The sequence below is a fragment of the Zootoca vivipara genome, chromosome 9 (assembly GCF_965207765.1).
Source record: "Zootoca vivipara chromosome 9, rZooViv2.hap1.1, whole genome shotgun sequence".
In the NCBI taxonomy this organism is placed as follows: Eukaryota; Metazoa; Chordata; class Lepidosauria; order Squamata; family Lacertidae; genus Zootoca; species Zootoca vivipara.
The window spans coordinates 61,280,139-61,290,602 of NC_142592.1; the positions used below are offsets into that span (position 1 = coordinate 61,280,139).

General features: G+C 43.1%; 1 protein-coding gene across 2 annotated transcripts; it reads right to left on the reverse strand.

Annotated features, from left to right (window-relative positions):
* Positions 1-3,135: 3,135 nt before the first annotated feature.
* LOC148684665 (uncharacterized) lies at positions 3,136-6,414 on the reverse strand. 2 transcript variants are annotated; one of them, XM_088677002.1, is made up of 3 exons: positions 6,277-6,414; positions 4,786-4,906; positions 3,136-3,605 (listed from the first exon to the last, which is right to left on the reverse strand). In XM_088677002.1, the coding sequence occupies exons 2-3, from the start codon at positions 4,895-4,897 to the stop codon at positions 3,265-3,267; spliced, it is 453 nt and encodes a 150-aa protein (XP_088533128.1). In that variant the 5' UTR covers positions 4,898-4,906; positions 6,277-6,414; the 3' UTR covers positions 3,136-3,264. The 2 variants fall into 2 exon arrangements, with proteins under 2 accessions (XP_088533128.1, XP_088533130.1); XM_088677004.1 differs by having other exon boundaries at positions 4,786-4,981; positions 6,277-6,358.
* Between the last annotated feature and the right edge of the window lie 4,050 nt (positions 6,415-10,464).

Below are 10,464 nucleotides of genomic sequence, written 5' to 3' on the forward strand. Positions count from 1 at the left end.
GGACAAACTGCCCCCGAAGGAACACAGTGTGTCCCCCATGAGAGGCACTAGCCCTCCCCTCTGATAACCCACAAAGCCCTAAACACCCTAGACCAGGCATCCCCAAACTCTGCCCTCCAGCTGTTTTGGAACTAAAATTCCCACCATCCATGACCACTGGTCCTGTTAGCTAGGGATGATGGGGAGTTGTAGTCCCAAAACAGCTGGAGGGCAGAGTTTGGGGATGCCTGGCCTAGGACTAGCTTAAGTCAGGAGGAGGCGTAAGTTTAAAAAGTGAAGGACCATATTATCTCTTAGGCACTGGCCAGATCATTGTGATCATCTGGAGAAGCCCCACTCATATTTCTTTTAGTTTCCATGTGAATTCTCGGCACCAGTATTTCAGAACGCTTCCCCCATTGATAGCAAACCGGCACCTACTATTTTGCTGGTTTGCTTCCTGCTGAAAACGTGTTGCATTTCTCATGAGTTTTTAGAGAACTAATTTGATTCAGTGATGGTCATTTGCTCTGTATTTTATCATCCTATGCTAATCCGATGGTTTCATTATGCAGTGACATACCCTGTTTCTCATATTTTAAGACATACCCATAAAATAAGCCATAGCAGGATTTTTAAGCATTCAAGGAATATAAGCCATACCCCGAAAATAAGACATAGTGATAGGCGCAGCAGCAATGCCGGCCATGGCAGGAGGAGGGGGAGGGAAAAAATAAGACATCCCTTGAAAATAAGCCATAGTGTGTGTTTTTTTGAGGAAAAAAAATATATAAGACGTGTCTTAAAATATGAGAAACACAGTATTTTTATGAGTTGGCGCTTTCTAAATTGTCTCGCAGATGAATCTATTGCACCAATATGATCCTATGACCACTATGATCCGGTAGCATACAAAGCAGAGGGGAAAACTTGACAAGCCAATGCATGTAAGAAGTACAATCTGAGTCATTTCCTCCAGGATCTATAAATCCTCTCTCTGACCCTGTTTTTAAAAGGCCTGTCCGAACCTCAACAACGTTGAATTTCTGCCTTGTTCACTGCAGATAAAAGGGATTCGCAAATACTTTATTAGTCAGTGACAAAACAACTGGATAGATAAAACAGAATTGGCAGGTGGGGTGGGATACAGTTTTATTTATAAACTGGGAAAGGGCCCAGGTTCCGCTCCCAGGATCTCCAGATAGGGAGATGCCTGAAACCTTGGAGAGCCAGCCAGAGTTTTGATTCCTACATTGCAGGGAGTTGGACCAGAAGAGTCCCTCTGCAGTTCTCTGATTCTGTATACAATGTGGACATGACTGAACCAGATGGGCCCGTGGTCTGATTTGGTATAAGGCAGGGGTCAGCAAACTTTTTCAGCAGGGGGCCAGTCCACTGCCCCTCAGACCTTGTGGAGGGCCGGACTACATTTTGAAAAATATATATATGAATGAATTCCTACGCCCTGCAAATAACCCAGAGATGCATTTTAAATGAAAGGGCACATTCTACTCATGCAAAAACACAACTGTCTGCGGACCAGATTTAGAAGGCGATTGGGACGGATCCAGCCCCCGGGCCTTAGTTTGCCTACCCATTGTATAAGGCATCTTTTTATGCTCCTGGAAGGAGGGTAAAAGTCTGAGGGAAGCAAGTGCACATCGTTCATGATGAAACCAGGATTCCCACTTTCATTGTAGATGAAAAGTCACAACCCTGGCCGTTTCCACGTCCACGCATCCATATTTTGACACAGATACACATTTTATTGTCAGAAAACAAACGTGCAGCTTTTGTGCCATATTATAGCACACGAAAAAGCATTGTTGACGAGACAGCAAACTTGAATGTTGGTTGTGCTGGGGCCTAGTTCCCACTGGGTAAATTTAAGTCTTGACTACAGTAATTCATTCTACAGCTTGCAATCTTTCTCCCAAAATAATGGCCTCCACACTGAATATTTGTTGTCACGAAACGGGTCCAGCTTAACTTCCCCCCTGACCTTCTCATTTTCTTACAGGAGGAACTGTTTTTCCTCGGTTTTGAGGACGTTTTGCCATATAAGCTTCCACGTGTGGCCAGACATTGTGCAGCCCGGACAAAGGTTTTTCACCTCAGTGAGAACTAAGCCTATAAAAAAATATATAGTGAATACAAGTAAATTCAAACAAGGTCTTCTTGGGTTTATATGGTAAATGGTGGGGGCTGGATCCTCTCCTCTCCACACCTGCTGAGTTTTACTACCAGGCCTGAGAGAAGGCCTAAGGGATGGGCTTTTTGGTTCTGCAATTGAGTGGTACATAAATTTTATGAAATAATTCACCAATGCTCAACAAAGGCCATTTTTCTCTGCCGTTCTTTTTTGTGATGGTACTCGCTGGTATGGTGTAATGACACCTCTTTCTGCACCTGTGGCGCTTTTTATCAAGGTATGGGGACTGGCACCTCAGTTTTTAATCAAAAAAGAGGCATAAAGGTATATAATGGTTGCCACTTGTCCTGCTTTACAGAAGACAGTTGTCCATCAACGATTTCTTTGAATAGAAATTCAGGACTCCTTACTATACTAGGTAGGTCTGTACCAGGTTACCTGTGTGTGCCCCACTAAAGTGAGAAGAACTGTATTTCTATTTAAATCACAGTAATTTTCCCCCTTCTAATTTTGCACATCTACTTATAAATTAACTCATTCAAATTTTGTGCATAGCTGTAGTAATGCATTCTCTCTCTCTCTCTCTCTCTCTCTCTCTCTCTCTCTCTCTCTCTCTCTCTCTCTCTCTCTCTCTCTCTCTCTCTCTCTCTCTCTCTCTTGGTGATGTATAAATAGCCACCCAAACAGAGCATCTCCTTCAGGGGAAAAAACACGTACTCTGGAAGGTTTTGGTCTATTTTAAAAGCAGGACAATAGCCTCCTTCATAAAGAATAGACACATGACATGTAATTAGAAGGACCTTTAAGTCCTTTTTACCTGACAAAATAATAATAATTGTTCCTTTTATGAGGAGAGGCACCCAAGCAGAAGGATATACATTTTTGAAAGCAAGGGATGTTTAATAACCTCAGCTGGGGCCGAATATATTCTGGATTATTCTTAGGGCCAGAATTTGTAGTTTACCTGATTTGTTGGTTTCAACAGTGGTGTGTGTGTGTGTGTGTGTGTGTGTGTGTGTGTGTGTGTGTGTGTGTTTAGGGCTCTTTGTGGGTGCCTGAAATCATTTCCCTAACCCACTTATTGCTACAAATGCCTGGCCCCGTGCCCCTAGGGTGGATTTGCTTTGCAAAGCTTAACAACCTTCTCCCCACATCTCCCCACACAGCTCTATCATCCTGTCCAGTTTGGGTTTCAGCAGGGACTGCAGCATTTTGCTGCTGCTCTGGGGACCCAGTTTCCTGGTATCGGCAGCCAAGGCGCCCCCCTGCCGTTTCCCGAACCGCAGTCCGAAAGGGTTGAAATTGAACTTGCTCCTGGTGAAGCGGAGCCTGCAAGAGATCTGGCTCTCGGTATCGCTCTCTTGGATGAGGTAGCAAAGGCTGGACGGGTCTGCCGGGTTGAGAATCTCAGGGCCCCGGGCAGCGTGGTAAGAACTCCTCTTGGCTTGGAAATCGTTGGCTGGATCTGCTGCGTCTAGGAGAAAACCCAGGAGCAATAAGCCTGTAGTGGCATTTGTGGCTGAGTGGAATGACCCCAGTTGAGTAATTCCACGGTTGTAAGATTGGGACAAACGGAGGAGCAACTTATGTAGTCTAGCCTGCACAAAAGGTTCGGCCTTGTTAGGCAAAACAACCGGCCAAGCACAGGTGACTTGGGGCATAGCGTGGGTTGCTGGCACCCGGGCTGGGGCAAGTGGCGCACTCCCTGGTGGACAGTCAGTCCCTTCGCCAGCCAACGTCTAAAGAAGGGAGTCTTTCCTTGCAAACTAGCTGCAACCTGGGATCAAAGAAATGTGGAGCCAGGAGCGCTGTTGTGTTGGATCACCCTCTTGTCTCTGCAGTGCAGCACCCTGGGCAACTCATGTGGCTCTGGCAGTGCTTTCCTGCTTCCTCTTCCTCCCTCCTCGGTGGGCAGCGCTGGCGCCGTCCCCCTCCCCCCTCTTGGACAGTCCAGTGGACTGGGTGTCCCTTTGCCAGCCATGAGGAGAAGGAGACACCCCTACTGCCCCAGTCCCAAAGGCCCGGGCGCAGCTTGCCTCCCCACAGCTCTGGCCTCGATGAGGGAGCTTATCACGGGGGCACCTCAGAGGTCCCACACACACACACTCCATGCTACACCACTGACCATAGCAGCTAACAGTTGGGGGATGTTCTGGAAGGAGAGAATGGATTCCACTTTGGGCAAACCCACTCATCTCTAGTCCCACATTTAAGGTGGCTGCCCAGCATGTGACCAGCTTGCCCTGACCTGAAGTGGCAGGAGGTCAGAATGAGCTGGCTTTTGTCCAGCAGCTGCTATGTCCTTAGGTCTGGTTACAGGTAGGTAGCCGTGTTGGTCTGGATCGAAGTAAAATAAAAAAATTCCTTCAGTAGCACCTTAAAGACCAACTAAGTTTTTATTTTGGTATGAGCTTTCGTGTGCATGCACACTTCTTCAGATAAGTATCTGAAGAAGTGTGCATGCACACGAAAGCTCATACCAAAATAAAAACTTAGTTGGTCTTTAAGGTGCTACTGAAGGAATTTTTTTATGTCCTTAGGGTTAGGGTTAGATGGCCGAGAGAATAGAACACCCACAACCCGGGAATAAGAGAGCCAGCAGAGAGACATGGTAGGCAGGACAGACAGATGGATAAATAAGATGAAAGCCGTACCTGAAAAATCAACCTGCAGGATGGATCTGATGTCCCCGTGAACAGGTTTCCCCCAAGTCCCATTCTGACCGATGACTGCCAGCAGGAACGACAAAAGCAAAAGCCTGGTCATGTCACAGTCCTGATCGCAAGGGTCGGCGGAGTGAGGAAAGGCGAGAAGACAGAAGGCGAGTTAGGGACAAGCCTCTTCATCTTACTGCATTTTGCAAAGGAGAAGAGTTGCAGCTCAGTGGTGGGTCATCTGCTCTGGGGCAGAAGGTACAAGAGTCAATCCCTGGCATCTCCAGTTAAGGCTAGGAAAGGCTACCTCCGTGAAACTCTGCAGAAATGCTGCCTGCCAGAGCAAGCAATACTGAGCCAGATGGGCCAATGGTCTGACTTGGTGGAAGGCAGCTTCCTGGGTCCCTCTGCATTCTGATTTTTAACCAAGGAACTCAGCCATGTACACAGGGAATCTGTGTATACACCATGGTATCTTCACAATGATCTTGTGCTGTAGGTCAATCTGGCAAAAGCTTGTTTTTGTTACTATTAGTATTATTTTTATACGATGCCTTTGTTTTTATTTTGTTTCTTTTTTCTCCCTTCCCCTCCCTTCCCTTTGTTAACATTGCAAGGGGGGGGGGGGTGTTAAAAAATTGGCAGACATTCTCCGAGTTCACAGCCAAGCAAAGATTTGAACCAGAGACTCTGTGATATATTAAACTCTTTTCACTATACTGGTCACCATACTTACTTAATTGTCATCTGGAAAGTAGCAAATTCCAACTAACCATTACGCCACCTTGAATTCTCTCTCTGTGGTGTGTGTGTGGACTGTGTGTGTGTAGTTTTGGAAAGGCAGGTTATAGACCGTAACAAAGAAATAGCAATGCTCAGTGTCTTTTCTCTCTCTAAAAAACGTTTAGGGGTACTCTCCATTTTCATACTCATATTGAAATACTGCCCCTCAATGAGTCCACACTTAGATTCACAAAATGTTTAGGGGTATTCGACCCCCCAGGAAAAAAAAAACCACTGGCAATACTTACAGACTTTTATCATGCAGAATACTTTCCCCGCCGCATCTATCTCATTCATACCTGCAGTCATTTATTCTCATTATGTCTTTAGTTTTTGCATTTTTACAAGCGGCAAAGAGATCGTGAAATGCTAGAGCAAAGTACGCACAAGTAAAGCAATGCATTATTTCTCTAACATAACTTTTTCTTAAGCTCTTTCTAACTGACTCGAGTGCGAATTTGAATGAATGAATGAATGAAAACAAATAAAGCTAGGGGAAAGGGCAAAAAGAATGGGAGAAATAGATGAAAAGATTGCACTAGAACGGTAAACAGAGTGCAATTCCAGGATTGGCACCTTGCCTCTAGAGTCATTCTATAAACTCCTCTGGCGATCTCAGCGAATGCATGAAATAACATTCAGGAACTAATTCTGCCTTGAGAATTTTTGCAGTTGGTCCTTATGGATGCCAGATTCTAAGGATCTCACCTTAGTCAAAGAGTATCTGCTTCTCTCCGCTTCTCTCTCTCGAAGCAGCAGCCCTCTGTGAAGAAGACTGTTTTGCCCATCCTCTTTTTGTAGGCTTCATGAAGCTGTGAGGTTCACACCAACCATGATTTAATAGCAAGAATAAAGTGGAACCCTCTTTTGCTCCCACAAAACAATCCAGCACCGATCATCACCATAACAACAGCGCCGTCTGCTGAACAGTGTTTGCAGTGCAGTAAAACTCTGGCTGTGTTCTCAGGCTCAGCAGCGAATTCAGCTGTAAGTTTGAACTCAACAGGACCAGGACTCTCATCCTAAGCAAACTTATTGTCCATGCTTGAACTCCTGTGTAGACGCACCTTCTTCTTCTTCTTCTTCTTCTTCTTCTTCTTCTTCTTCTTCTTCTTCTTCTTCTTCTTCTTCTTCTTCTTCTTCTTCTTCTTCTTCTTCTTCTTCTTCTTCTTCTTCTTCTTCTTCTCCTTCTTCTTCTTCTTCTTCTTCTTCTTCTTCTTCTTCTTCTTCTTCTTCTTCTTCTTCTTCTTCTTCTTCTTCTATCATTTGTAGCCAAGTAAGATTGTCTTCCATAAACACAGTTTTAACAATGAGTCCGTAAGTGACTGTGAAGGCCAATTCTGGATCCATATGTCCTTCCACAGTGGGGACATTGGTTCCCCAATCAAAAATGACCTTGTGACGCACCAGCACATTTGATAAGGGGCACATTTTGAAGCTAGCAGGGACTCAAGGACCCTGTTCTGCCTGCTGACTTGTTCCTGCAAGAGCTGTCAAAGGACTCATGGACACATATATTCTTTTCTTTTTTAAAACATTTTTTTGGGGGCTTCATTTTCACTTTTAGCATTTATCATCATACATAAATCATAATCATTTTACAAACTGGATTCTCACAATCCCCATACTCCATTCCACCCCTCCATGGTTTCCCCAGATATTATTTTCAAACTACATCGTATCATATTCTCCATATTTTCTTAAAACTCAGTTTTTGTCATACTTCTCTCTTCATTGCAAGTGTTTTCAAAACCCTGCTAATGTTTTCAATTGTTTACAGTATTCTTTTAAGTAACTTTAAAAAAAATCCCCATTCTTTGTTAAATTTATTGTCCTCTTGATCTCTGATTTTCCCTGTCATTTTTGCCAATTTGGCATAGTCCATCATCTTTATCTGCCATTCTTCTTTTGTAGGTAGATTGTCTGCATTCCATATTTGGCCAAGCAGCATCAGTGCAGCTGTTGTAGTATAAATAAATAGTCTCTTCTGATCCTAAAATCTGGATCTAAAATTCCTAGTAAGAAAGTTTCAGGGCTGGGTTTTTTTTTAAACAAAACAAAACAAAAGTACAGTAATTTTAAACATTTTTTCCAACTCATTAAAAATCATTTCCCAAATATACCTTTGCTTTTTTACATGTCCACCACACAGTGCCAGATTTACATATAAGCATAGGGCCCCACTCTATTGCCCCCCCCAAAAAAAAATTAAAGGGAAAAAACTGGATGTACATTTCCAAAATATAAGATAAAAAATAAATAAAATAAAACCTACATACAGCAACAGTGTTTTGTAGGCTCCTATGATATGTGCAAATGGCTTTCGATACCAATTAGGTCCATAAATTACCATATAGCATATATTCAACACAAAAAACAGTGACAATTTGTTGTTGACAAAGGACAGCCGGACATATAAAGGGCCCCATTACCTTCAGTAGCTTAGGGCCTCATCAAACCTAAATCCGGCCCTGCCATCTCATGTAGCAAAATATGCCTTCTTTCTAATAATAATAATAATAATAATAATACTTTATTATTTATACCCGACCCATCTGGCCGGGTCCCCCCTGGACACTTCCAACATGTAACTGGAGCAGTTCTATACATTTTAGCTAGTTTAGCAGGAGTTTGGTACCAGTGACACATCGTTTTCAGAGTCCTTTGTTCCGAAGGTTCGATCACAGTTCAGAGCGTATCTGTGAAACAGCCCTTCTTGCCTGTTTCTCGGTTCATCTTCTTGCAGAATGTCACCCTCCAGGACATTGTTGAGAAAGTTTTGGTCCAGAATGCACCATTAGCATTTAATTTTTTAAAAATCCTTTGTATCCATCTCTAGCTTTCTCCTGTCCCCCTCCCTTCCCTGGTTTCTCTGTTTGGTGTCCTGCCAGAAGAATTGCCCCAGATAGCTCAAAAACTTGCTCACCTTTTTGTGACGTATTCATTGGTGCCAACATTTTGCCCTATTGTGGCTTTTGGACTTTCTCTCTCTCTCTCTTTTTCTAATGAACCAACACGGATGACTACTTATTTTTTTTGTGCTTCGTGATGAAATTGCTTCCGCAGATCTTCTAAAAGTCCTGTTCCTATAAGAGAATTCCATAGGGAAGTCATTACCAATGGCGCTAGATGCACTTGGGTGACATAAAAGGAATGCAACTTGGGAGTGGTGGGAAGGGAGAGAATTCGGCTGACATTGGAAGCGGCTTGGCATAAATCTGTAGAAGTGGTTTTTTCCGCCAGCCATCCTCCTGCAGCATGTATCTCAAGGCTCATAGGAACATCTGAATAGGATGCTTGGTCCATCTAGCTCAGGGCTGTCTACACTGACTGGCAGAAGAAATTCTCCATGATTTCGGCCCTACCTGGAGAGGTCAGGGATTGAAACTGGAAGTTTCTGCATGCAAAGTCGCGGCCCTATCACTGAGCTACATCTGATCCTTCCCCTATAATTCAGGACTAGAAAGGTTGCAACACTCCAGTGGTAAGGCAATAGGTTTAAATGGGCGTGTAGTGACCTCTGCTGGTATGCCGAAGCAATGAAAACCCTTGATGTGTTTTCTTATGCATTTTGCATCAAGGGTACCTGTGTGACCTCCTTTATAGAGAGGATGGTGATATGGAGCAAAAAATGTAGTATAAACACTGACAACTGGGAAACACTGGCCTGTGAGTGCTCCAGTTGGAGAACAGCTTTTACCAAAGGTTTCATGGACTTTGAAGAAGTTCAAACTCGGGATGAAAGGGAGAAATGTTAGGCACGCTTGGCAAATCCACACCGTGATCAGCTCCCGCTCTGAAACCAATGTCCCCACTGTGGAAGGACGTGTGGATCCAGAATTGGCCTCCACAGCCACTTACAGATTCATTGTTAAAACCGTGTTTATGGAAGACAATCTTACTCAGCTACGACTGATCGCCAAAGAAGAAGAAGAAGATGGTGCACTGAGCAAGGACAGAATTGGCGCCCCTAACTTTGAGTAGGTACCTACCGTACATAAATATAGGTGGCATTATTATTATTATTATTATTATTATTATTATTTGTGCCTCCTCAGCTTGGGGGCCTCTCCAGGGGAACCGCTTGCACCACACTAAATCTGATGCATTCGAAGGGCTGTCTGGTCTAAGAGGAAGAATAACCCCAAAAAGGGAGGCCGGGGGCATAAATGACAAATAAACTTATAATTATTATTATTGATGTCTGCTTGGGCTTTTCCCACCCGTATAACTATCCTTGAGAGTGTATGGGAGAGAGCCAGGTAGCTATCCCTCCACCAGCATGGATGATAGCATCTTCTCGTGGTGAATTTTCTTTTCTTTCTTTCATTTTAAACTTTCCCATGTTGATCTTTATTATTTTTAAAAATATACATTTATACAACACTCTCTGTTTTTGTTTGTAACAAAAAAGAAAATGATGGCAACTGAAGCAAAAAATACCTTGTATACCTCACAAAACACATAACAATACAATTTATTGGAGGGGGGGAAGAGAGAGAAAAAGAAAAGAAAAGAATAGAAGAAATAAAACATTAATATATATATATATATAAAATAAAGAAGAAAAAGTAATTGAGGTTTTAAAAAGACTTCCAAACATTCTCATTGTACATTATCTGTTAAATACACTTTTATCGCAGTTTCTTATTTCTTCTATTTTTTATCATATTTCTGTGTAAATTGTCAATTGCCTTTATATACTACAAGGCTCAGTCTAGGTCCGCCAGGAGATTACCCTTTATACCATGGTTCTTCAAATATTCTTTAAATATTCTCCATTCCTTGTGGACTTTTTGTTTTGTTTGGCCTCTAACTCTTCCTGTCACCTTTCCACTCTGGTTTTAATTGAAGTAAAATCGGATTGTGGTCCGAAATTGTCTTTGGTAGGATCTG